This window comes from Coregonus lavaretus, assembly GCF_964263955.1.
Source record: "Coregonus lavaretus genome assembly, chromosome: 5".
Lineage (NCBI taxonomy): Eukaryota > Metazoa > Chordata > Actinopteri > Salmoniformes > Salmonidae > Coregonus > Coregonus lavaretus.
This window is the reverse complement of record NC_139992.1, coordinates 59,066,622-59,091,160: the sequence shown is the minus strand read 5'-3', so window position 1 is coordinate 59,091,160 and position 24,539 is coordinate 59,066,622. Positions and strand designations below refer to the sequence as shown.

Here is a 24,539-nt window from a genome sequence, read left to right as displayed (position 1 = left end):
GGTCCAATACGGTAGAGATCAAGAAGTTAATTTCTATCTGAACACATACACCATGAAGGACGACATTCTTGACATCATCAAAGGTCTGAGGCACAGAGGAGGTAGACCCCTCAACACTGGGGCAGCCCTCCAGTATGTAAGGGACAACGTCTTTACTGCCTCCTCAGGAAGCAGAAGCCAAGAGGGTGTCCCTCAGATGCTGATACTGCTGAGTGGCGGGAGGTCCAATGATAATGTTGATATACCCGTTTCTGCCCTGAAAGAGAGTGGGGTCTTGATCTTTGGCATTGGAAACAGAAATTCTAGCAGAGAGGTTCAAAGGATTGCCACTGACCCTAGCTATTCCCAGTCTGTTTCTGAATTCTCTGATCTCCCCAGCATCCAGGAGAAGTTTTTCTCCTCACTCATTACTGTACACGTTGACACCACACCCATGTCCCCAACAGTCATAGGTAAGACCGGATGCATTATCTTGGAAAACGAAAGCAACAAACACATATTTCAGTTTCAGGTTTGATGAAGCAATGTTGACATATAATTTCTGTTTTGTTTCTGATACTCTTAGAGGACATAAGCATCACCAGAAAGGATGTAGTATTCTTGCTGGATGGTTCTGATGGCACAAGGAATGGCTTCCCAGCAATGCGTGACTTTGTTCAAAGAGTAGTGGAGAAACTCACTGTTGTGGAGAACAGAGATCGAGTCTCTGTGGTCCAGTATAGCAGAGAACCAGAGGCCCACTTCTATCTGAACACTTACACAACAAAAGAAGAGGTTGTTGACACCGTAAGAGGCCTGAAGCACAAAGGAGGGAGACCCCTCAACACTGGAGCAGCTCTCCAGTATGTCAGGGACTACGTCTTTACTGCTTCCTCTGGAAGTAGGCGCCTTGAAGGTGTTCCACAGATTCTGATACTGCTGAATGGTGGAAGGTCCTTTGACAATATAGATAGACCAGCCTCTGCTCTCAAGGAGCTTGGTGTCTTGGTGTTTGGAATTGGAACAACGAGCGCTGATAGCAGAGAATTACAGAAGATATCCTATGACCCCAGTTATGCTCTCTCTGTGTCTGAATTTAATGACCTCCCCAACATCCAGCAGCAGCTTCTTTCTGCCATGAGCACTGCCGTTATACAGGTCACAACCATGACACCAACACTAAAACCAGCAATACTATGTAAGAAAAATATGGTTTTGAACTGTTCCATTTCCTAATTTACATGAGGATAGAGCAGTTGATAGCTTAGACATTTTGGGTAGATGCACCTGAGGCCTTTCATGTTGGTTTCATTTCATACCTCTGTAGCAATGTTCCCTATGACAGAACTCAGACCAAAGCACAAATTGCCACTTTCTTTGAATAGTTGTTTGCGATAATGAACAGAAGAAGCTTTGTCCTGTTTTCCCTTACCTATGCAACATGTAATATGACTCTTTATCTGAACCTTCACATTCCCTAGTTGAGAGTGAGGCTCCCAGGAGGGATGTTGTGTTCTTACTGGATGGATCTGATGGCACTAGGAGTGGATTCCCAGCAATGCGTGACTTTGTTCAAAGAGTGGTGGAGACACTCAGTGTGGATGAGAACAAAGATCGCGTTGCCGTTGTCCAGTACAGTAGAGATCCATCCGCCCAATTCTATCTGAACACATACACAACAAAGGGAGAGATTCTCAACACTGTAAGAGGTCTGCGACACAAAGGCGGGAGACCCCTCAACACTGGAGCAGCTCTCCAGTATGTGAGGGACAACGTCTTTACTGCCTCTTCCGGAAGCAGACGCTTGGAAAGCGTTCCACAGCTACTGATTCTGTTGAGTGGTGGAAGGTCCGTTGACAATGTTGACACGCCAGCCTCTGCTCTGAAGGAGCTTGGGGTCTTGGTCTTTGGAATTGGAACAAGGAGCTCTGATAGCAGAGAATTGCAGAGGATATCACATGATCCCAGTTATGCTCTGTCTGTCTCAGACTTCACTGACCTTCCAAGCATCCAGCAGCAACTTCTGTCCTCGGTGGAGGCAGTAGTTATTGATGTTACTCCAGAATTACCAACAGTTTTAGGTATGTGTTATCACTGTGAATTAAGAGTCAGGATGTGTTAGCAAAATTGCAGCTAAGTCTTAGAAACGACTATATCATTTGGCCAAAAACACCACATTTGATCAGTCTGCTTGACATAATCTATTTATTTTCTCAGTTGATCATGACACCGCCAGAAAGGATGTGGTATTCCTTCTGGATGGTTCTGATGGCACTAGAAATGGATTCCCAGCAATGCGTGATTTTGTTCACAGAGTAGTAGAGAAACTCAATGTGGGAGGAGACAAAGACCGTGTTTCTATGGTCCAATACGGTAGAGATCAAGAAGTTAATTTCTATCTGAACACATACACCATGAAGGACGACATTCTTGACATCATCAAAGGTCTGAGGCACAGAGGAGGTAGACCCCTCAACACTGGGGCAGCCCTCCAGTATGTAAGGGACAACGTCTTTACTGCCTCCTCAGGAAGCAGAAGCCAAGAGGGTGTCCCTCAGATGCTGATACTGCTGAGTGGCGGGAGGTCCAATGATAATGTTGATATACCCGTTTCTGCCCTGAAAGAGAGTGGGGTCTTGATCTTTGGCATTGGAAACAGAAATTCTAGCAGAGAGGTTCAAAGGATTGCCACTGACCCTAGCTATTCCCAGTCTGTTTCTGAATTCTCTGATCTCCCCAGCATCCAGGAGAAGTTTTTCTCCTCACTCATTACTGTACACGTTGACACCACACCCATGTCCCCAACAGTCATAGGTAAGACCGGATGCATTATCTTGGAAAACGAAAGCAACAAACACATATTTCAGTTTCAGGTTTGATGAAGCAATGTTGACATATAATTTCTGTTTTGTTTCTGATACTCTTAGAGGACATAAGCATCACCAGAAAGGATGTAGTATTCTTGCTGGATGGTTCTGATGGCACAAGGAATGGCTTCCCAGCAATGCGTGACTTTGTTCAAAGAGCAGTGGAGAAACTCACTGTTGTGGAGAACAGAGATCGAGTCTCTGTGGTCCAGTATAGCAGAGAACCAGAGGCCCACTTCTATCTGAACACTTACACAACAAAAGAGTGGGTTGTTGACACCGTAAGAGGCCTGAAGCACAAAGGAGGGAGACCCCTCAACACTGGAGCAGCTCTCCAGTATGTCAGGGACTACGTCTTTACTGCTTCCTCTGGAAGTAGGCGCCTTGAAGGTGTTCCACAGATTCTGATACTGCTGAATGGTGGAAGGTCCTTTGACAATATAGATAGACCAGCCTCTGCTCTCAAGGAGCTTGGTGTCTTGGTGTTTGGAATTGGAACAACGAGCGCTGATAGCAGAGAATTACAGAAGATATCCTATGACCCCAGTTATGCTCTCTCTGTGTCTGAATTTACTGACCTCCCCAACATCCAGCAGCAGCTTCTTTCTGCCATGAGCACTGCCGTTATACAGGTCACAACCATGACACCAACACTAAAACCAGCAATACTAGGTAAGAAAAATATGGTTTTGAACTGTTCCATTTCCTCATTTACATGAGGATAGAGCATTTGATAGCTTATACATTTTGGGTAGATGCACCTGAGGCCTTTCATGTTGGTTTCATTTCATAACTCTGTAGCAATGTTCCCTATGACAGAACTCAGACCAAAGCACAAATTGCCACTTTCTTTGAATAGTTGTTTGCGATAATGAACAGAAGAAGCTTTGTCCTGTTTTCCCTTACCTATGCAACATGTAATATGACTCTTTATCTGAACCTTCACATTCCCTAGTTGAGAGTCAGGCTCCCAGGAGGGATGTTGTGTTCTTATTGGATGGATCTGATGGCACTAGGAGTGGATTCCCAGCAATGCGTGACTTTGTTCAAAGAGTGGTGGAGACACTCAGTGTGGATGAGAACAAAGATCGCGTTGCCGTTGTCCAGTACAGTAGAAATCCATCCGCCCAATTCTATCTGAACACATACACAACAAAGGGAGAGATTCTCAACACTGTAAGAGGTCTGCGACACAAAGGCGGGAGACCCCTCAACACTGGAGCAGCTCTCCAGTATGTGAGGGACAACGTCTTTACTGCCTCCTCCGGAAGCAGACGCTTGGAAAGCGTTCCACAGCTACTGATTCTGTTGAGTGGTGGAAGGTCCGTTGACAATGTTGACACGCCAGCCTCTGCTCTGAAGGAGCTTGGGGTCTTGGTCTTTGGAATTGGAACAAGGAGCTCTGATAGCAGAGAATTGCAGAGGATATCACATGATCCCAGTTATGCTCTGTCTGTCTCAGACTTCACTGACCTTCCAAGCATCCAGCAGCAACTTCTGTCCTCGGTGGAGGCAGTAGTTATTGATGTTACTCCAGAATTACCAACAGTTTTAGGTATGTGTTATCACTGTGAATTAAGAGTCAGGATGTGTTAGCAAAATTGCAGCTAAGTCTTAGAAACGACTATATCATTTGGCCAAAAACACCACATTTGATCAGTCTGCTTGACATAATCTATTTATTTTCTCAGTTGATCATGACACCGCCAGAAAGGATGTGGTATTCCTTCTGGATGGTTCTGATGGCACAATAAATGGATTCCCAGCAATGCGTGATTTTGTTCACAGAGTAGTAGAGAAACTCAATGTGGGAGGAGACAAAGACCGTGTTTCTATGGTCCAATACGGTAGAGATCAAGAAGTTAATTTCTATCTGAACACATACACCATGAAGGACGACATTCTTGACATCATCAAAGGTCTGAGGCACAGAGGAGGTAGACCCCTCAACACTGGGGCAGCCCTCCAGTATGTAAGGGACAACGTCTTTACTGCCTCCTCAGGAAGCAGAAGCCAAGAGGGTGTCCCTCAGATGCTGATACTGCTGAGTGGCGGGAGGTCCAATGATAATGTTGATATACCCGTTTCTGCCCTGAAAGAGAGTGGGGTCTTGATCTTTGGCATTGGAAACAGAAATTCTAGCAGAGAGGTTCAAAGGATTGCCACTGACCCTAGCTATTCCCAGTCTGTTTCTGAATTCTCTGATCTCCCCAGCATCCAGGAGAAGTTTTTCTCCTCACTCATTACTGTACACGTTGACACCACACCCATGTCCCCAACAGTCATAGGTAAGACCGGATGCATTATCTTGGAAAACGAAAGCAACAAACACATATTTCAGTTTCAGGTTTGATGAAGCAATGTTGACATATAATTTCTGTTTTGTTTCTGATACTCTTAGAGGACATAAGCATCACCAGAAAGGATGTAGTATTCTTGCTGGATGGTTCTGATGGCACAAGGAATGGCTTCCCAGCAATGCGTGACTTTGTTCAAAGAGTAGTGGAGAAACTCACTGTTGTGGAGAACAGAGATCGAGTCTCTGTGGTCCAGTATAGCAGAGAACCAGAGGCCCACTTCTATCTGAACACTTACACAACAAAAGAAGAGGTTGTTGACACCGTAAGAGGCCTGAAGCACAAAGGAGGGAGACCCCTCAACACTGGAGCAGCTCTCCAGTATGTCAGGGACTACGTCTTTACTGCTTCCTCTGGAAGTAGGCGCCTTGAAGGTGTTCCACAGATTCTGATACTGCTGAATGGTGGAAGGTCCTTTGACAATATAGATAGACCAGCCTCTGCTCTCAAGGAGCTTGGTGTCTTGGTGTTTGGAATTGGAACAACGAGCGCTGATAGCAGAGAATTACAGAAGATATCCTATGACCCCAGTTATGCTCTCTCTGTGTCTGAATTTACTGACCTCCCCAACATCCAGCAGCAGCTTCTTTCTGCCATGAGCACTGCCGTTATACAGGTCACAACCATGACACCAACACTAAAACCAGCAATACTAGGTAAGAAAAATATGGTTTTGAACTGTTCCATTTCCTCATTTACATGAGGATAGAGCATTTGATAGCTTAGACATTTTGGGTAGATGCACCTGAGGCCTTTCATGTTGGTTTCATTTCATAACTCTGTAGCAATGTTCCCTATGACAGAACTCAGACCAAAGCACAAATTGCCACTTTCTTTGAATAGTTGTTTGCGATAATGAACAGAAGAAGCTTTGTCCTGTTTTCCCTTACCTATGCAACATGTAATATGACTCTTTATCTGAACCTTCACATTCCCTAGTTGAGAGTCAGGCTCCCAGGAGGGATGTTGTGTTCTTATTGGATGGATCTGATGGCACTAGGAGTGGATTCCCAGCAATGCGTGACTTTGTTCAAAGAGTGGTGGAGACACTCAGTGTGGATGAGAACAAAGATCGCGTTGCCGTTGTCCAGTACAGTAGAAATCCATCCGCCCAATTCTATCTGAACACATACACAACAAAGGGAGAGATTCTCAACACTGTAAGAAGTCTGCGACACAAAGGCGGGAGACCCCTCAACACTGGAGCAGCTCTCCAGTATGTGAGGGACAACGTCTTTACTGCCTCCTCCGGAAGCAGACGCTTGGAAAGCGTTCCACAGCTACTGATTCTGTTGAGTGGTGGAAGGTCCGTTGACAATGTTGACACGCCAGCCTCTGCTCTGAAGGAGCTTGGGGTCTTGGTCTTTGGAATTGGAACAAGGAGCTCTGATAGCAGAGAATTGCAGAGGATATCACATGATCCCAGTTATGCTCTGTCTGTCTCAGACTTCACTGACCTTCCAAGCATCCAGCAGCAACTTCTGTCCTCGGTGGAGGCAGTAGTTATTGATGTTACTCCAGAATTACCAACAGTTTTAGGTATGTGTTATCACTGTGAATTAAGATTCAGGATGTGTTAGCAAACTTGCAGCTAAGTCTTTGAAACGACTATATCATTTGGCCAAAAACACCACATTTGATCAGTCTGCTTGACATAATCTATTTATTTTCTCAGTTGATCATGACACCGCCAGAAAGGATGTGGTATTCCTTCTGGATGGTTCTGATGGCACAAGAAATGGATTCCCAGCAATGCGTGATTTTGTTCACAGAGTAGTAGAGAAATTCAATGTGGGAGGAGACAAAGACCGTGTTTCTGTGGTCCAGTACGGTAGAGATCAAGAAGTTAATTTCTATCTGAACACATACACCATGAAGGACGCCATTCTTGACATCATCAAAGGTCTGAGGCACAGAGGAGGTAGACCCCTCAACACTGGGGCAGCCCTCCAGTATGTAAGGGACAACGTCTTTACTGCCTCCTCAGGAAGCAGAAGCCAAGAGGGTGTCCCTCAGATGCTGATACTGCTGAGTGGCGGGAGGTCCAATGATAATGTTGATATACCCGTTTCTGCCCTGAAAGAGAGTGGGGTCTTGATCTTTGGCATTGGAAACAGAAATTCTAGCAGAGAGGTTCAAAGGATTGCCACTGACCCTAGCTATTCCCAGTCTGTTTCTGAATTCTCTGATCTCCCCAGCATCCAGGAGAAGTTTTTCTCCTCACTCATTACTGTACACGTTGACACCACACCCATGTCCCCAACAGTCATAGGTAAGACCGGATGCATTATCTTGGAAAACGAAAGCAACAAACACATATTTCAGTTTCAGGTTTGATGAAGCAATGTTGACATATATTTTCTGTTTTGTTTCTGATACTCTTAGAGGACATAAGCATCACCAGAAAGGATGTAGTATTCTTGCTGGATGGTTCTGATGGCACAAGGAATGGCTTCCCAGCAATGCGTGACTTTGTTCAAAGAATAGTGGAGAAACTCACTGTTGTGGAGAACAGAGACCGCATTTCTGTGGTTCAGTATAGTAGAGATCAAGAGGTACATTTCTACCTGAACACGTACACCAAAAAGGAGGAGATTCTTGACAGTATAAGACGTCTGAGGCACAAAGGTGGTAGACCCCTTAACACAGGGGCAGCCCTCCAGTTCGTAAGAGACAACATCTTTAGAGACACCTCTGGAAGCAGACATTATGAAGGTGTCCCTCAGATATTGATTTTGCTGAGTGGTGGACAGTCAAATGACGCTGTTAGCCAAACTGCCTTTGATATGAAAGGTCAAGGAATTCAGAATATTGGCATTGCCATCAGACAGGCCGACACTAGAGAAATGCAGTCAATTACGTCTGATCCACAGCTCATCCTTGTGGCACGAGACTTTTCCGACCTGTCAGGCCTGCATCTGGAGCTTTTATCATCAATTGCTCAAGTTTCCAGTCCTGGTTTGATAGGTAATTTTTTATTTTCTTCTCTCAGTCTATTTAACCAGTTGATTGCTTTGTGATGTTAAAATCTCTTAGATCTACTGGTAGACTCATCTACTCTTTCCTAGCAAGATATTTGCTACATTCTACAAAATAATGTGTAGAAGTATTAAAGCTGCTCATTCATTAAAGTGTCATCAATGAAAATGGGTGACCACTGATAAGATGGATTGTTTAATAGCATCCCCACCTCATTTGTCAAATCCTACAACATCTTGATTAACCCTTCTTTCATATTGCTCTCTCATTCATTTTTGCTTCAACATTTTTAGTTCAAAGATTGTTCTTGAATATTCAGAGTGAATCCTTCCACTTTGCATTCATGCTACTGCTTGGTATTATTACCACCTTTTTTCTACAAAACTTTTTCATTATTTATTTCATTGTTCTCTTCAAATTCTTTCAACATAGTCTTACAAAGGGTATCTTCTTTGCAGCAGTGGCATTTACTTCAGCTCTCTGGAATGCATTCGCTTCAATCAGCTGCAGTTGCTTACCAGAGAAACAGTATATTATATGTATTATCTTATAAAATCATTATTCCTTCGTAAGTTATATGTACATTAATTGAATATCTGTTCCCCACCTGAAATAAAGTACCAAAGAGAGACATTGTATTCCTTCTGGATGGTTCTGATGGCACCAGGAGTGGATTCCCAGTGATGCGTGATTTTGTAGAAAAGGTTGTGGACAAACTCAATGTGGAGGAAACCAAAGATCAAGTTTCGGTGGTCCAGTACAGCAGAGATCCAGAGGTCCACTTCTATCTGAACACTTATACAACAAAGAAGGACATTCTAGACACTGTTAGAAGTCTGAGGCACAAAGGAGGTACACTTCTCAACACCGGCGCCGCCCTCCAGTACATCAAGGACAATGTTTTCACTGCTTCAGCTGGAAGTAGACGCTTGCTCGGTGTTCCACAGGTTTTAGTAATTTTAAGTGGTGGAAGATCCAGAGACTCAATTAGTAATGCTGCTCATGCTCTGAAGCAACAAGGTATCATGGCCATCACCATCGGTTCAAAAGCTACAGACATCGAAGAGCTGCAAACTCTTTCTTTCAATCCTTCTTTGGCATTTACATTTTCAGAATACTTTGATCTTTATAGATTGGAGAATCAACTTTTATCTTCAATGAGAATTACTACTTGGAGACATTCTGGCATTTTGGGTAAGGGATGTCAGAAACACTTTTCCGATAATTACTTATTGAAACTCGTGAATCCCATGCGAATAATGTGATTGTCCTGCCGTTGATTGGCATTGTTTTCCAAAGTAAGAACAATGAATCATTTTCTTCTCCTTAGGAAAACCAGGCTCATAACCATTAATTGTATATTTTCCTTTGATGATATCACTTTTCCTAAGACAAGACAAGATTGTAGAATCTTGGTGATGTATTTTCAGACTTAATTTGCCATTGTCCTCAACCCAGAGGACAATGTGCTCTGTTCGCCTGCAATATATGGCATGTGATGGTAATTCTTCTGTGCTTTCTTATTTGCTTTCATTTTTGCTGCATTTTGAAAAAAAATGCTGAGTATTTTAAGATTCGTGCATCACATCTTTCAAAGTGTCAATCCTGGCTTGACTCTGTGCTGGAAAGGTGTTTTTTTGTCATTTGTTTCACTTGCCCCCTAGCTCTTTTTTTGCTATGTCAAATGGTTATAGCATGTCAACCCCCTGTCCACCTTTAGTGTTAAATCCACATATACTATTCTCCCTAGTGGAATCGCGGATTGGACAACGTGATGTTGTGTTCCTCATCGACGGCTCAGACAGCAGTCGCAGTGGGTTTCCTGCTATGCGAGACTTTGTGCGAAGAGTTGTGGAAAACCTTGATGTTGCCGAAGACAGAGACAGGGTAGCAGTGATCCAGTTCAGCAGTGACGCTGTAGTGTACTTCTACTTGAGTTCCTTTTCAACCAAGGACACTGTCATCAGCAAGATACGAACATTAAGACATAAGGGTGGAAGATCACGCAAAACTGGGACAGCTCTACAGTATGTTAGGGAAAATGTCTTTAGCACCATCTCTGGAAGTCGACATCTTGAAGGTGTTCCACAAGTACTGATACTGCTCACAGGAGGACCCTCCAGTGATAGTACAAGGCAACCGGCTTCAACACTTAAAGATCTTGGCATTTTGACCTTCAGCATTGGCACAGACTCAATTGGTCTTCCCACCACTGCTCATAATTTAGTTTTTCCGATCACTGACTTTGGAGAGCTTCCAGACATCTTATTAGATGTACTGTTCACTTTGAAGCGTACCACTCATATTGGTAAGTAACCTTATTTTTCTAAGTGTCACTTATCTATTCTTTTCATATTGGAAAGACAATTTGGTGACATGCAAAGAACTGTAGAATAACCTAAAGTTAGTCAATTAGTTAATTTGAATTTAAAACATTACTAATGCTTTCATGAGACGTTATACAAAACACAGCCTACATTTATTGTAATTTCTAGCTCAACCTGAAGAAACAAAGAAGGATGTTGTCTTCTTGGTTGATGGATCTGATGACGTTAGAAATGTGTTCCCAGTTATACAAGACTTTATACTGAGAGCTGTTGAGAAGCTCAATGTGAATGAGAACAAAGACCGAATTTCTGTGGTCCAGTACAGCAAGGATGCCATGGTCAATTTCTATTTCAACACTTATGCATCCAAAAAAAAGGTTTTACATGCAATCAGAGGCATCACACTTAAAGGAGGGAGACCCCTCAACACTGGAGCAGCTCTTCAGTATGTCAGGGACAATGTCTTTACCTCTACCTCTGGCAGCAGGCGCCTGGAGGGTGTTCCACAAATACTCATTTTGCTTAGTGGTGGGAAGTCTAGTGATAATGTTGAACTCTCAGCTATGGCGCTAAAGCGTATTGGTGTGGTCCCTGTCAGTATTGGACTTAGAAATGCTGACTACAGGGAGATGCAGTCAATCTCAAATTCCCCCAACGAAACATTTTCTGTCCGTGACGTGCGAAACCTCCAAAACATCCAGACAGAGCTCTTCTCTGCTATGTCAAGACTTACCAAAGCCAGGTATCCTGATCCTACCACATTCATTGGCCCGGGAGGTAAGACACTAAGAAGCAAAGTCCTTCAGCTGAAGTGTTCCATCATTATTTGCAAAAGGATATTGAACACTGTTGTAAAACATGCTTTTGAAATGTATTAGCCCACCTGCTACATAACGAGCAGTGGTTGATAAAAAAAAATTGTTCTCCCTTCCTTTTAGCTGAGTCCCAGGGCCCCAAGAAGGATATCGTCTTCCTTGTCGATGGCTCAGATGGCGTCGGACGGGAGTTCCCCATCATCCAGGAGTTCATCCGCTGGATCGTGACGAACCTCAACGTGGGAGAGAACAAGATCAGGATTGGTGTGGTGCAGTATGGCGACTCCCCCAATGCAGATATCTACCTGAACTCCCACACAACCAAGGAGGGGGTTATGAACGCTGTCAAGGGACTGAGGCAGCGAGGCGGCCGGGAACGTAACCTGGGTCAGGCAATGGAGTTTGTCAGTAGTGAAGTGCTGAATGTTCAACGTGGCGGCAGGAAGGAGGAGGGTGTCCCACAGTTCCTGATTGTCGTCTCCGGCGGAAGGTCCACAGACGATATCAGTCGACCTGCGACATCACTGAAGCAGTCAGGGGTTTTGCCCTTCAGCATCGGGACCAGAGATGTAAACCCTCAGGAGCTTCAGGTTGTCTCCTACGTTCCCAATTTTGCGTACACTGTGGATGACCTCCCTGGCCTGTACACAGTCCAGGACACACTGATCTCCACACTCACAGAGTTGTCAGATGACGACATTGCCAGGCTGCGCCCTGTATTCCCAACTGTGGATGGTAATACCCTCTCTTGCTGTCATTAATGTATGTTTAATAGGATTAATGTCTGTTTCATTCAAAATAGTTAACATTGCACAGTGGTGGCTAGTGGTTGGCTAAATACCTGGTTGAGCATGTGTCAAATTGTCAAGAAAGCATCATGATTGATTGTTGCTCTCGAGAATCCAAGGCAATCTGATTATCCCAAGGGTTCTCAGCTATGAGCACCTCTTACCGGTGGGACTATGTGAACTAAAATCCCGACACTCATTTAGAAACGTCAATAATCATCACTTGCGATACAGTTTTTTAAACATATGGAACTTATCTTTCATATCAGTGAGAAATAATCTTTCAAATAAAAAAGATACACTTACTTTAGCAGGTTTGTACAGATCCATATGGCTGTGTGCCTCCATCCGACGAACTACACTTCCGCTACACTTCCTCCCCAGTTACACTTACACACAGGTGTTTGAGCATGCTAGATAGCTAATTAGCACAAGTGGTCATCTCTGTCTTCCATCTGTCGTCCGTAAACAAATGCTGTAACATGGCCGTGTGGGAACACTAAACCTATAAAAGTGTGTAGTAATTTAGTATTTTGTTTTTTAAAGATTATTTCTCAATGATATGAAAGATACGTTCCTTATGTTTCCAAATCCGTACCGCAAGCGATGCGGTCAGAAGATACCTTCATGAATAGACACTAAAGGTAGTTCGCTTCTATGAATGGGCTAGATGGATTGTACAGAATCATATATGTTGTATGCTGAGTTTTCAAACTAGTTTTCTTGAGAAGAGGCCTATTTAAAACCTCATGAGTAAGCATTTCACTGTAAAGTCCACAGCTGTTGTATTCGGGTTGTATTCGGTGCATGTGACCAATACAATTTGATTTGAATTAATTGACTGGTGCTTGATTTCGGGGACTAAGCCGTATTAAAAAAGATATAACTTCATAATACATACTATTGACTTCTATCCCATTATAGCAAATATAGGCGAATGATCGCTTCAAGTGGTCAGCTCAGGAGGTTTTACATTTTTGCATGGGAAAACCTAATCCACCAATTACTGCACGTGGTGCCACTGGTGTTCTGAACAGGATAACCATCAGTTTAGAACGGGCACTCGGCTCAAGGGTGTACCTATGAGGTATCAGCAGGGGCACAAAAATAATTATCTCGTAGCTAACACACAAGTTCAACCGAATGAAGTGCTGGTACAATACTATTTCTTCAAAGAAATACAGTCTCCGGAGACCAAAAACAACAATTCTGCAAAATGTGCTCATGTGGTAGAGTGTTTACAGCTTTGATTGATTGATGTTAGCTAGCAGTGGGTTAAAAAGGAAAACAACAGGTTATTTTAGTGGGGATTTTGTCAAAGCAGCACTACAGAGCTAGCTGTTTTTCCATTCACTGTTAACTGGGTTTCAGTCATTGGCATCACCGCCTGTGATACTGCAGTTTAGTTGAATATCGATTAAAACTGTTTCTCAAATGTTCATTACTAATAATGTATTATTAATAATAATGATAGATTAAAACTAGATTAAATCTAGTGTCCTCTAATGCCCTAAGGAGCGGGCCGTCATTGACATTGCAGCTCAACTTGTGTTGCTAACAAACACATTTGATTTGCCTGTCTTCTCCCACAGTCACCACAACCATAGTATCCACTGGCGGAGAAAAGAGGGATGTGGTTTTCCTCATTGACGGCACAACAGCTGTGCGCAGCGAGTTCCCCGCCATCCGTGACATGATCGGGAGGGTCGTGGAAAAGCTGGACGTGGGTCTGGATCGGGTCAGGGTGTCAGTGGTGCAGTACAGTGACGACGCCAAGATGGAATTCCTCCTGAACGAGCACTCCACCAAAGACGAGGTCCGCCAGGCCACGAGGAATCTTCGGAGCAGGGGTGGAAACCGTCTGAACACTGGCCGTGCCCTCGAATGGGTCTCCAAGAACATCTATCAGAGATCAGCCGGTAGCCGCATCGAGGAGGGTGTGCCTCAGTTCCTCATTCTAGTCACGGGGGGGAAGTCCAACGATGACGTCTCTGGACCAGCCAACCAGCTGAAGATCAACATGGTTGCCCCTCTAGCCATCGGGGCAAAGAATGCCAACCCTGACGAACTGAGGCAGATCTCCCTGAAGCCGGAGTTCGCCTACTCCATTAACAACTTCGGGCAGCTTCCAAGAGTGGAGCAGCAGCTTATTGCTTCAGTCAACACCATGACCACCACTGACATCTTTGTTCCTCCTGTTTTGGATATTGGTAAGAGATTTTAGATTATTTAACCCAATGCAGTTTCTAAATAGTGCTGACCCATCAAATATATTTTTGAATGTAGCTTGGTTTCCATCCAATTAGCGACAGGTTTTAATTGGAATATTCTAAAATCTGCATAAAACAATATGAACATTTTCCCACCAGAGATGTGTTTCCATCAAACTGACTTATTGCAGATAAAAGGCTGTACGTGGTGACATAGTGCACATAAAAATTACCTTTGCGGTTAAATTCCCATGTACCAAATAAAATATACAATTTAAATGGTTTTCCATCGCATTTTCAACTCTACTGATGGTTTTGTAACAAAACAAAATACGTTATATAGTGAATGTGTCCACTCTGGTCTTGGCACGTGCGCTCTAGCCAACAGCTCCCAGATACAGTGCAGGTAGGCTACCTACATGATCAGATTATTATGGATAAGAGCGAGATTATTTTTATTTGTCAAACGGCAGCCAAGCATCTATCATCATGTCACCAGAATAAGACCCTCGATATTTATTGGAAAGGAGCATCAAGCTCATCACCGTGTACTTTCACCACCCTGTGAAGTTAATTTATTTCATCTGTAGCCTAATAAATCAAATCAAATCATGCTTTCCCAAGTCGTAGTGGAAGGAAGACACAACATATCATCTCGTGACTCCAAGTTTACTTTTGATATGATGGTTATTATATCAATATTTGCGCATAAAGGTAAACTTACACATCCATTTCTCACATAATTCAATTTACAGACACAAAAAGATCCCACATTGTCTAGCGTATTTTGTTTTGTCGACATTTGGAAAGTCTACCGACAAAATAGCTGTTTCCATCAAGCCTGTTCTGACATGTTTTATCCGACGTACTTTACTCGCATAAAAAGGTTGGATGGAAACCTGTTTTCTATGCTTTGTATGATATCACCTCAACTGTTACAATCCGCTTTGTTTACATTTTAAATACATTTTTGCCAACATAAAAAGTGAAACAACACCTGCTTGACTTCTTCTTCTGTTCTACTTTTCAGCTAACCTCAACATGGGGAGAAAGGACATAATCTTCCTCATCGACGGCTCGGACACCACAGGGTCCAATGGCATCGCCCACATCCGTGACTTCATCCTCAACATCGTTCAGCAGCTGGATGTGCAACCTGACCAGGTTCGGGTCGCTGTCGTCCAATACTCCGACAAGGTCAAGACGGAGTTCTCTCTCAACTCCCACAACAACAAGCCAGCTGTGCTCTCCGCCATCAAAAGACTACGCCAGCAGGGTGGCAGATCGTCCGATCTGGCCGAAGCCATCGAGTATGTGATCAGGAACGAGCTGAAAGCCTCGGCAGGTGTCCGGCTTGCGGAGGCCTCCCAGCATCTGGTGGTCCTCACCGGCGGAAGGTCCCCCACTGACGTGTCTGTGTACGGCCCTCTGCTCAAAGGCTCCCGGGTTAACTGCATTGGCATTGGTGCTGGCGGAGCAGACTCCAGGCAGCTCAACCAGATTGCCACCAGCTCTGCTGATGTTCTCCAGGTACCCACTTTCCCCGGCTTGCCTACCATTAAGGAGAGGTTCATTGCCAGGCTCAATGGGACAATCCCTGAGGAGGCCCCTACAGAAATTGACGACCCAAGTAAGTGAAACCACACATCAATACATTCTCGCCTTATTCTGTATAAGAAGTGTACTGATGAATACCAAATAATAGCCAAATAAATACTGTAGATAGTATTCAACATGACACCTATCTCTTTCTCTGTATCCCTTTCCGTCGCTCTCTCTCTCTGTTTTCTCTCTTTCTCTCAACTTCAGGCCTCCCTAAAGCCAAGGTTGCTGACATCGTGTTCTTGGTGGATGGCTCCATCAACCTTGGCAAGGACAACTTCAAGGAAGTTATGGAGTTTATTCTGAACCTTATAGACCTCTTCTTCACCGAGCGTGACAACCTGCAGATTGGCCTGGCGTACTATGCCACCGACGTCACCGATGTCTTCTACCTCAACACCTACAAGACCAAGGACGACATCATCAGCGCCCTCAGTCGCATTGAGTACAAGGGTGGCCGCAGGATCAACACGGGCGCTGCCATTCGCCATGTGCAGGAGAACCACTTCATCAAGGATAAAGGCAGCAGGAAGGATGAGGGCATCCCCCAGATCCTGATGATCGTCACCGGTGGAAGGTCATCCGACGATGGCAAGACTGCCGCTCTGGGGTTGAAGGCCACTGGCGTGCGCATCTACGCCGTTGGCGTGGGCGACATTGAGGACGAGTTGAACAACCTGGCGAGCGAGGCTTCCACGGTGGCAAGGGCAAGCACGTTCTTGGAGCTCTCTGAGCTCAACGAGCAGATCCTGGAGACATTGGACGACGAGGTGAAGGGAATCAAGCTGTGCACTGGCGTGAGCCAGGAACCCTCAAAAGGTAAGGACCACAGATATTTTACCCTATCTTTCCCGTAGTGTTGGTGTTAGGAGGACATATCTTGGCAGATGTACTTCACTTCCTCATGCTTGTTTTACTTACATCCTTTACTTTCATATAGAACATTGATAAAAAAATTGCTATGCTTTAGAATGACTCAGGTAATAGGAGACAGCATATCGATTGTAAACATCTGGTAATCATCTACATTACAAGTCATGGTACAGAGAAGCTCTAAACACCAACCACCAACCAACCTCCCCGTATCTTCTCTCTCTCTCTTTCAGCCTGCAGTCTGGAGGTGTTGGTGGGCTTCGACGTGTCCTCGCAGAACATCTTCCAGGCCCAGAGGATCCTGGAGTCCAAGATGGGTGCCATCCTCCAGAGGATCACCAAGATGACGGGCATCAGTTGCTCGTCGGGCCAGATCCCCTCAATCCAGGTGGGCATCCTGGCCATGGATACCGCCTCGGAACCTGTCCACCTGGAGTTCACGGACAACGCCGACATGCTGTTTGAGGCATTCCGGGCCCTGCGCAATCGCGGCCCCTATGTCCTCAATGCCAAGACCATCGCCGCATACGGTTCGAGGTTCAAAAGCCGAGCCGCGGACGCAGTCAAGGTGTGTCTGCCTGTCTCTTTTTTTAAAATAAATGTAATTCATATCTTCACACACAGGGAAGGGTGTGAGTAGAGTAGATTGAAGTCTGTAATTTAGCTTTTTTGGTTAAGTTTGACTTGAGACTAAAGCAAACCAATTGAAACAAATGCCATTCATGATTAGTCAAATGAATTGATTGCCCCCCCACGCACAGGTTGTGATCCATCTGACTGACGGTCTGGATGGCCAGTATAATGAAATGAAGAGACGGGTTGAAGAACTTAAGATTTCAGGTGAGGATAAGTGTTATGGCTGGATTATTGGATTGTTATGGCTGTTGAAACTACTGAGAAAGATCCTGGACAAAGGGAGTTAAATATGTGTTTTGTGCCATGCTAGGTGTGAACAGCTTCATCCTGGTGGGTCTGGAGCGGGTACCCAGATTTGAGGAGGCCGTGCTGCTGGAGTTTGGCCGTGGCTTCAGGTACACCAGACCCCTCCGAGTCAATGTCATGGACCTGGACTACGAGCTTCTGGAGGAACTGGTGAGTGCTGTCACTGTCACTCACTACAGAAACGTTAAATGTTCTCATACTTATACCTGTACCATACAGTCCAACTCAGCCATGTGACCCAACTTTGCCACACAAATTATTTTAGGAAAGAACCTGGAGAAAGACTAAGGACTAATCTACAGTATGACACATTGAACATTAGGAAGACAATTGAAGTCGCAGTCAAGTCACAGATATGCAGTTTAGGATTGAGTGGACAATCAGCCAATTTTGGCTGTACACAGAACAACTTTTTGTCCCATCTTAAATTCCAACTTTACATTTATTCCAATTTTCAGGACAACATTGCTGAGAGGGAGTGCTGCGCAGTGCCATGCAAATGCACCGGCACAAGGGGAGACCGAGGAGCAGTCGGGCTTGGAGGACCCAAGGTTACTAATGTTCTTTGTTATTATTACTTGAACTTAAGTACTGTATACTAATGTACATTCTTAGAAAAAAGGGTTCCAAAACGGTTAATCGGCTGTCCCCATAGGATAACTATTTTTGGTTCCAGGTAGAACCCTCTGTGGAAAGGGTTGTACATTTAACCCAAAAGGGTTCTACCTGGAACCAAAAGGGTTCTAACTGGAACAAAAAATAGTTATTCAAATGGTTTTCCTATGGGGACAGCCGAAGAACCCTTATTGGTTCTAAATATATGTTTCTTTCTAAGAGTATACTTAAGTGTGTAAAAATGTGTAGGAAAATATTTCTATAGAAGATGAAAGGCCTTGTGAATGACTATTATGATGAGTTAGTTATACATTGGAGATATATGCATAATATGCTTCTTATCTTGCAGGGCGGTCCAGGTGGAGCAGGCGGAGCAGGTCATCCCGGAGATGAGGGAGGACCCGTAAGTCAGATTTCTGTTCATATCTGAAACATATTTAACCTTACAAACATATGTTCAGCTTTCTTCCTGTATTCTTTAGTATGACTGTACCCTCAGGCCACACTATGCACCTGCTCTGAAGTTGAATAATAATAATAATAATAGTTGGATTTACAGTATATAGTGCCTTTCCGATGCTTAAAGTGCTGTAACACATTGCTACACATTGCACCACCAATGTGTAGCACCCTAGGGTGATGAACGGCAACCATCATCAATCTCAATGCATTTCGATGTTTTGTAACATGACATCTCTCTCTTCTCATCCTGTGACAGGGAGACAGAGGTCCTCCTGGTGTCAATGGAACTCAAGGTTTCCAGGGCTGTCCTGGACAGAGGGGCATCAAGGTAAGTACACATTTTGCACTACTGTATCAATCAAAAGGTTAATTGATGTGAAATCGTAATGGATTGTAATATATTTTTGCATAAAATATGTAAAAATGTATCCCTCTTTTTTCTCTTGATCAGGGTGGTCGTGGGTACTCTGGAGAAAAGGTGAGTTTTTTTCAATTGAAAAATCACTACTTTTGTTCAAATGATAATAGATAACCCCCAACAACCCTTGTCTTCTGTCAGGGTGAATTTGGAGAGATCGGCCTGGATGGCATAAACGGAGAAGAGGTAAGAAAAACGTAATTTATTTTACAATAAGATTTTTTTTACTATGGCATGTGCTGAAAATGTATCCTAAAGTTGGAAGGTCATACAGAACTTCACGCGAACAGTTACAGCTTTTGACATATTGGCTTCATGTCAGAAGGGTTTTTGAAATCCTCCCTTTAATCCACAACCTTACAAAGCAAAATGTACTGTAAATCTAGCTTTGAATGCTTATGCTTACAAGACAGACACATGCTTGAATGTGTGGCTGACTGATTTATTCCTTTACCCCAGGGCAAGAGTGGAGTCGCTGGATCCCCAGGAGACAGAGGGAACCCTGGGAGAAGGGTGAGTCCTCATGTGGTCATTGTAACCTCATAAACATATTTTTTGGCTACTTTTCCATGCTTTCAATCATTTTCATTATTCTGATGTGCTTACCACTCAAACATGTTTGTTTCTGTGTTCAGGGACCCAAAGGAACTAAAGGACAGGAAGGAGACATCGGGGACACCGGTATCAGAGGAGATCCTGTAAGTATCTTTTAACCTCTGAAATACAGTGCCGTAAGGGTTGGTGTGAGGTGTGACCCAGGTGCGGTGTAGGATAGACAGTAGGCAGTAGGCAGAGATGGTGAAACAAGGATCTTTACTGGTGGTCCCGAAGCCAGGATACAAAACAACGGACTTAACACGATAAAAGAAAGGTGGAGAAAATAAGTCTCCAAAAACAGTCTGACAGCCAAAATACGAAATAGTAACAGGGAGAACACTTCTCCAATCAGACACTGATTAGTACTGCTGAGCATAGAGAAACTAGCAGAGAAAACGGAGCAAGGGAACACAGGGAAGTGAGGGCATAAATACACAGGTGAACAGGTAGACACAGGTGACACCAATAGAATAATGATTAGTCCAGTCTGTGAGTAAGGAGTTGTCTAAGGTTGTCGGAGGATGACACCTAGTGGGTCGCTCCAGAACTGCGACCCCCTCCTGTAACACAGTACAGCCTGATTCCAGATTACATTTACATTTTACATTTTAGTAATTTAGCAGACACTCTTATCCAGAGCGACTTACAGGAGCAATTAGGTGCCTTGCTCAACAGATTAGTGCTTGTTTTCATTACAGAATGATTTCATTGAGGGCCAGGGATGGGAAAACTGATCCTGGTTCAATCGTCAGTTGGTATTACCTTATAATGATTGTAATGATTGGGATTCTTATGTTAGATATAACAGAGAAACAAACCAAACTAGTCAACAAAGTATTTTTGTAGTACATCATTAACAGCCAAACTGATTCTGACTCTGATTCCATTTGCTTTCTGTTTGCTAGGGAACCACAGGTCAAGATAACAATGTGGCTGGACCTAAAGGAGATCCAGGCGATGTTGGCCCAGTGGTAATGTCTTCCTCTCACCAAGCTAGAGTGTGAACTGCCTGTGGGGATTACAGTGTTTGTATAGGAAATGAACTATCAAGTATCCTTGTATTCTTGATGTTTTGTGTGCTGATTTTCATTTACACAGTGAGTAGGAGTGAGCATGTTCATCACTCATTTCCTGTTTAAGCCGTCACTTCCTGTTTCTTTCACTGGTGTCAATTCCTGTTACTGTCATTGATTTACTTTGTCTTGAATCCTAGGGAGAGCCAGGGGAGGATGGTAAGAAGGGAGGCCCCGGTGAACCAGGCAGGACGGTATGACCACTCTCTCTCTTCTTCTCTATTACTAAAAAAGGTGTTATCTGATATTTGGCATAATATTTATTTAAACCCAATAGTTCACTTACCTATGCACCACCACATTATGAGGTAACTCAGTAATAACAGTGGCTGTATAATTATTTTATTCCCTGTTTGGATTGAATTAGGGTTCTGATGGTAGAAGAGGCCCACCCGGACAAGCTGTAAGTGAACCCTGAACCTGACCTCTGAACATGCCCAGTCTTGATGCCTTGCATTAGCAAGCCTAATGTTGCATAACCAGGCTACATTACTGTACCTGCTATCAGGGTAGCCAGCCCTTCCACTTAGCATCCCCCTCTCCATTATTTTCTATGATCAAACTTAGCATATCTAGCTAGCGACTGTCTTTTACATACACTGGGCTGACTTAGCTAAGTGTTAGCTACTCAATTATCTACAGTAAACTCACTTAATCTAATCTCAACAAACTGATCATGTTTTACTGAGGTCTAATCATACACTGTATTTAACCGAAACATGGGTTTCTCCTATGTCATAGGGAAACCCTGGCAAACCCGGAGGTGATGGTGTGCAGGGAGAGCCTGGTATCGGAGGATCCAGAGTAAGTGCATCCATCCACTCTGTGTTTCTAGACTTGTTGACAGAACATTGTGTAGTTTGCGCTGTGCATGTTTATCCTCCCTTGCCAAAAAATCTATTACTGTCATTACACTTTTATTGGTATCAGTCATTACATGGCTTTTCTTGGTAGCCATGTTTATACTGAAGCTAAGTGGCTGAACTAAGTCCAACAGGCAATTGAACTTCAGATTCAAATCACACTCACTTTCTAACTATACACAGTTTTTTATCCACCAAATCTATTGGTCACTTTGATTCTACAGGAGACCAGTCTCTGATGTAGACGTGTGTTTGTGATGCTTTGTCCTATTCAGGGCCAAGCTGGACCAATCGGTGCACCTGGAACCAGAGGCGAGGACGGGAACCCTGGACCAAGGGTAAGTGAATTACCATAGCCATTTTAAATGTGGCACACTTCTGATATTGCGATAATGGCAGGTTCTGCAGCATGTTAGGACCTCAGTCTCTTCTTTGGATCAAGACATACAGATGTAGGATCTTAATTTGAGCCAGTTTGCTACAGCAGAAAAATTATCCTGCAGCAACAGGAAATGTGAATTATTATGTGGATTATAATTAATGGACATTTATTGTAGGGTTTGATACATTTTTCGTTAGGGCAAATCAAGTCTGACATTTTAAAGTGGAAATGACAAACAAAAACATTCTCAGCAACAGAATTTGATTTGATTTGATTTGAAATATTTGACATCTGTAGGCTTCTCAAAGAAACTGTGCCAATATTACCCCCTAAAACTTTGGTCCTAGTTATAGTAGATTGTAGATATATCTACCCATTCATCTTTTACCTAATTGTTTGTGCCACTGAGTGATGAATTACCATAGGGTTTTGTGTCCTCTGATATTAGACGTTTTTTGTATGTTGACATTTAAGTTTGGACTTTGAGCTGTACTGCACAGCGCCATATAACTTGATGAAAAGGCATCTAATTGGGAATAACAGTAAACACAAGCAACGTGCGGTCGGAAAGAAACAACACTTGGAGGAAACGCAGACAAAAAGAATGCATGTGCCTCCCAGCTGACATACAGGAACAAAATGCTGACACTGTTAGCACACATTTTACATGTATCTGATATCAACAGTGTCTGTAGGAGTGAATCTGCTTTGTAATCATGAAATACGACAACAGACGTTGCTTCAGCATCGATGTAACCTGACAGTGCCATGGGTGTCAATGGTGAGAAGATTTTCTCTGATTTTTCTATGTTTTATTCAAGGGTCCAGGAGGAGCCCAGGGACCCCCCGGAGACAAGGGCAGGAGAGGAGCTCTTGGTCGCAAGGTACTGAACTGATCATCATTGGCATCGCTCTAGTCTAGCCTATGCCTCACAGTCATCCCAGACTTGTTTAGGTTACAGTATATTCACAATGGCCTAAGCCTTCCACTCTCCCGTTACTGGACACACATACACAGCCTATTAGAGTCAACACAGAATGCTCCCTAACAAAACATCCAGGCCCTGTGTCACATCTACTTCAAATAACGGGGGTGAATGCAATAAATCTGGAGGAAATCTCTGCGCGACTCAGAAGGAATGTTGTTTCGAAGTGTGCTCTCTCTCTCTTTCTCTCTCTTTCTCTGACTCTCTCTCTCCTCTCTGTCTCCGTCCTCTCTCTCTCTCTCTCTCTCTCTCTCTCTCTCTCTCTCTCTCTCTCTCTCTCTCTCTCTCTCTCTCTCTCTCTCTCTCTCTCTCTCTCTCTCAATCTCTCTGCTTCTCATTCTTTGTATATCTGTATCTTTATAGGGTGAGCCAGGAGAGGCCGGACCAAAAGGCATCGTGGGACCTCTGGGACCTCGTGGTGAGCCTGTAAGTCATTACATCACATCCTGTCAGCTCAACACAATTGACACGTAGGGAAGAGTAACAGACTGACTTTTAATCAGATCGTAGACTACATGAGGTCTACATACATTGAGATGATACAATAAATATACGTAATATATCATAATTTACAGTATGTTATTGGAGTTGGAATCATCTTTTTGCCTTCTTATCCTATGAAGTGGATACATTTATGAGATTAATTGTTTCTATTGTAGCCCTATGACATGTCCTTAATATGAGCCCAGGCTTGTGACAGTGTGACACTTTGATTGCATCCAGATTCTCTACTCTTCTCCTGAAGTGTGCACTTGCACCCTCCCCACCACAGATTTAAGCATTGGATTAGTGTAAGTAAGCAATAAACATTGGCTGTAGGGTTTCCACCAATGTTAAAGGGATAGTTCACCCAAATTACCCTGTAAGCAGTCTATGGACAAGGTAAGACAGAAATCCATGCTTTGGTTTTGTTAACCTGGCCACGGTCCAGTGTTAAATGTGGTCCTCTGTAGCTCAGCTGGTAGAGCACGGTGCTTGAAACGCCAAGGTAGTGGGTTCGATCCCCGGGACCACCCATACACAAAAATGTATGCACGCATGACTGTAAGTCGCTTTGGATAAAAGCATCTGCTAAATGGCATATTATTATTATTATTATTATATTTTAAATCCATGAGATGGAGTGTGCAAGTACACACTTCAGGAAACGGGCAGAGAATCGGGACTCAACTTTAGACATCCTCCAGGCTCTTGGGCCTCCTGATGGCAATCTGGACATCACAGTCATGGCCAGTTCAAAGAGCAGCAAGATGTATGTCTGTCTCTGAACTCCTCTCACTTCTTAGAACCTGGAGCATGTGTCTTTAATCTCTTAACTGGTATCATTTTACTGAAGGGCTCCCTAATGCCATACATTCTGTCTCGTTTCATCAGCTTCTTACGTGATCTGTCCCAATGCAATGA

At 43.7% G+C, this 24,539-nt stretch overlaps 2 protein-coding genes across 5 annotated transcripts in view; both read left to right on the top strand.

Annotated features, from left to right (window-relative positions):
• LOC311130043 (collagen alpha-3(VI) chain-like) overlaps nt 1–24,539 on the top strand; it is a 131,461-nt gene that overhangs the window by 89,185 nt on the left and 17,737 nt on the right. For all 4 annotated transcript variants that reach the window (XM_084162663.1, XM_084162665.1, XM_084162664.1 and 1 more), the window contains exons 6-26: nt 11,448–12,059; nt 13,705–14,322; nt 15,353–15,952; nt 16,132–16,743; nt 17,031–17,365; nt 17,559–17,637; nt 17,744–17,889; nt 18,198–18,290; nt 18,704–18,757; nt 19,073–19,144; nt 19,268–19,294; nt 19,376–19,420; nt 19,694–19,747; nt 19,870–19,932; nt 20,737–20,802; nt 21,045–21,098; nt 21,272–21,307; nt 21,646–21,708; nt 22,043–22,105; nt 22,971–23,033; nt 23,499–23,561. In XM_084162663.1, coding sequence (XP_084018789.1) covers nt 11,448–12,059; nt 13,705–14,322; nt 15,353–15,952; nt 16,132–16,743; nt 17,031–17,365; nt 17,559–17,637; nt 17,744–17,889; nt 18,198–18,290; nt 18,704–18,757; nt 19,073–19,144; nt 19,268–19,294; nt 19,376–19,420; nt 19,694–19,747; nt 19,870–19,932; nt 20,737–20,802; nt 21,045–21,098; nt 21,272–21,307; nt 21,646–21,708; nt 22,043–22,105; nt 22,971–23,033; nt 23,499–23,561 — 3,818 coding nt within the window. The remainder of the gene's footprint in view (nt 1–11,447; nt 12,060–13,704; nt 14,323–15,352; nt 15,953–16,131; nt 16,744–17,030; nt 17,366–17,558; nt 17,638–17,743; nt 17,890–18,197; nt 18,291–18,703; nt 18,758–19,072; nt 19,145–19,267; nt 19,295–19,375; nt 19,421–19,693; nt 19,748–19,869; nt 19,933–20,736; nt 20,803–21,044; nt 21,099–21,271; nt 21,308–21,645; nt 21,709–22,042; nt 22,106–22,970; nt 23,034–23,498; nt 23,562–24,539) is intronic.
• On the top strand, nt 53–9,529 carry LOC311128764 (collagen alpha-3(VI) chain-like; the record flags this gene model as incomplete). The annotated part of the gene is made up of 14 exons (XM_084161009.1): nt 53–132; nt 379–452; nt 566–880; nt 1,461–1,611; nt 2,720–2,793; nt 2,907–3,221; nt 3,802–3,952; nt 5,061–5,134; nt 5,248–5,859; nt 6,143–6,742; nt 6,879–7,155; nt 7,402–7,475; nt 8,882–9,034; nt 9,513–9,529. The coding sequence occupies 14 exons, from the start codon at nt 53–55 to the stop codon at nt 9,527–9,529; spliced, it is 2,967 nt and encodes a 988-aa protein (XP_084017135.1).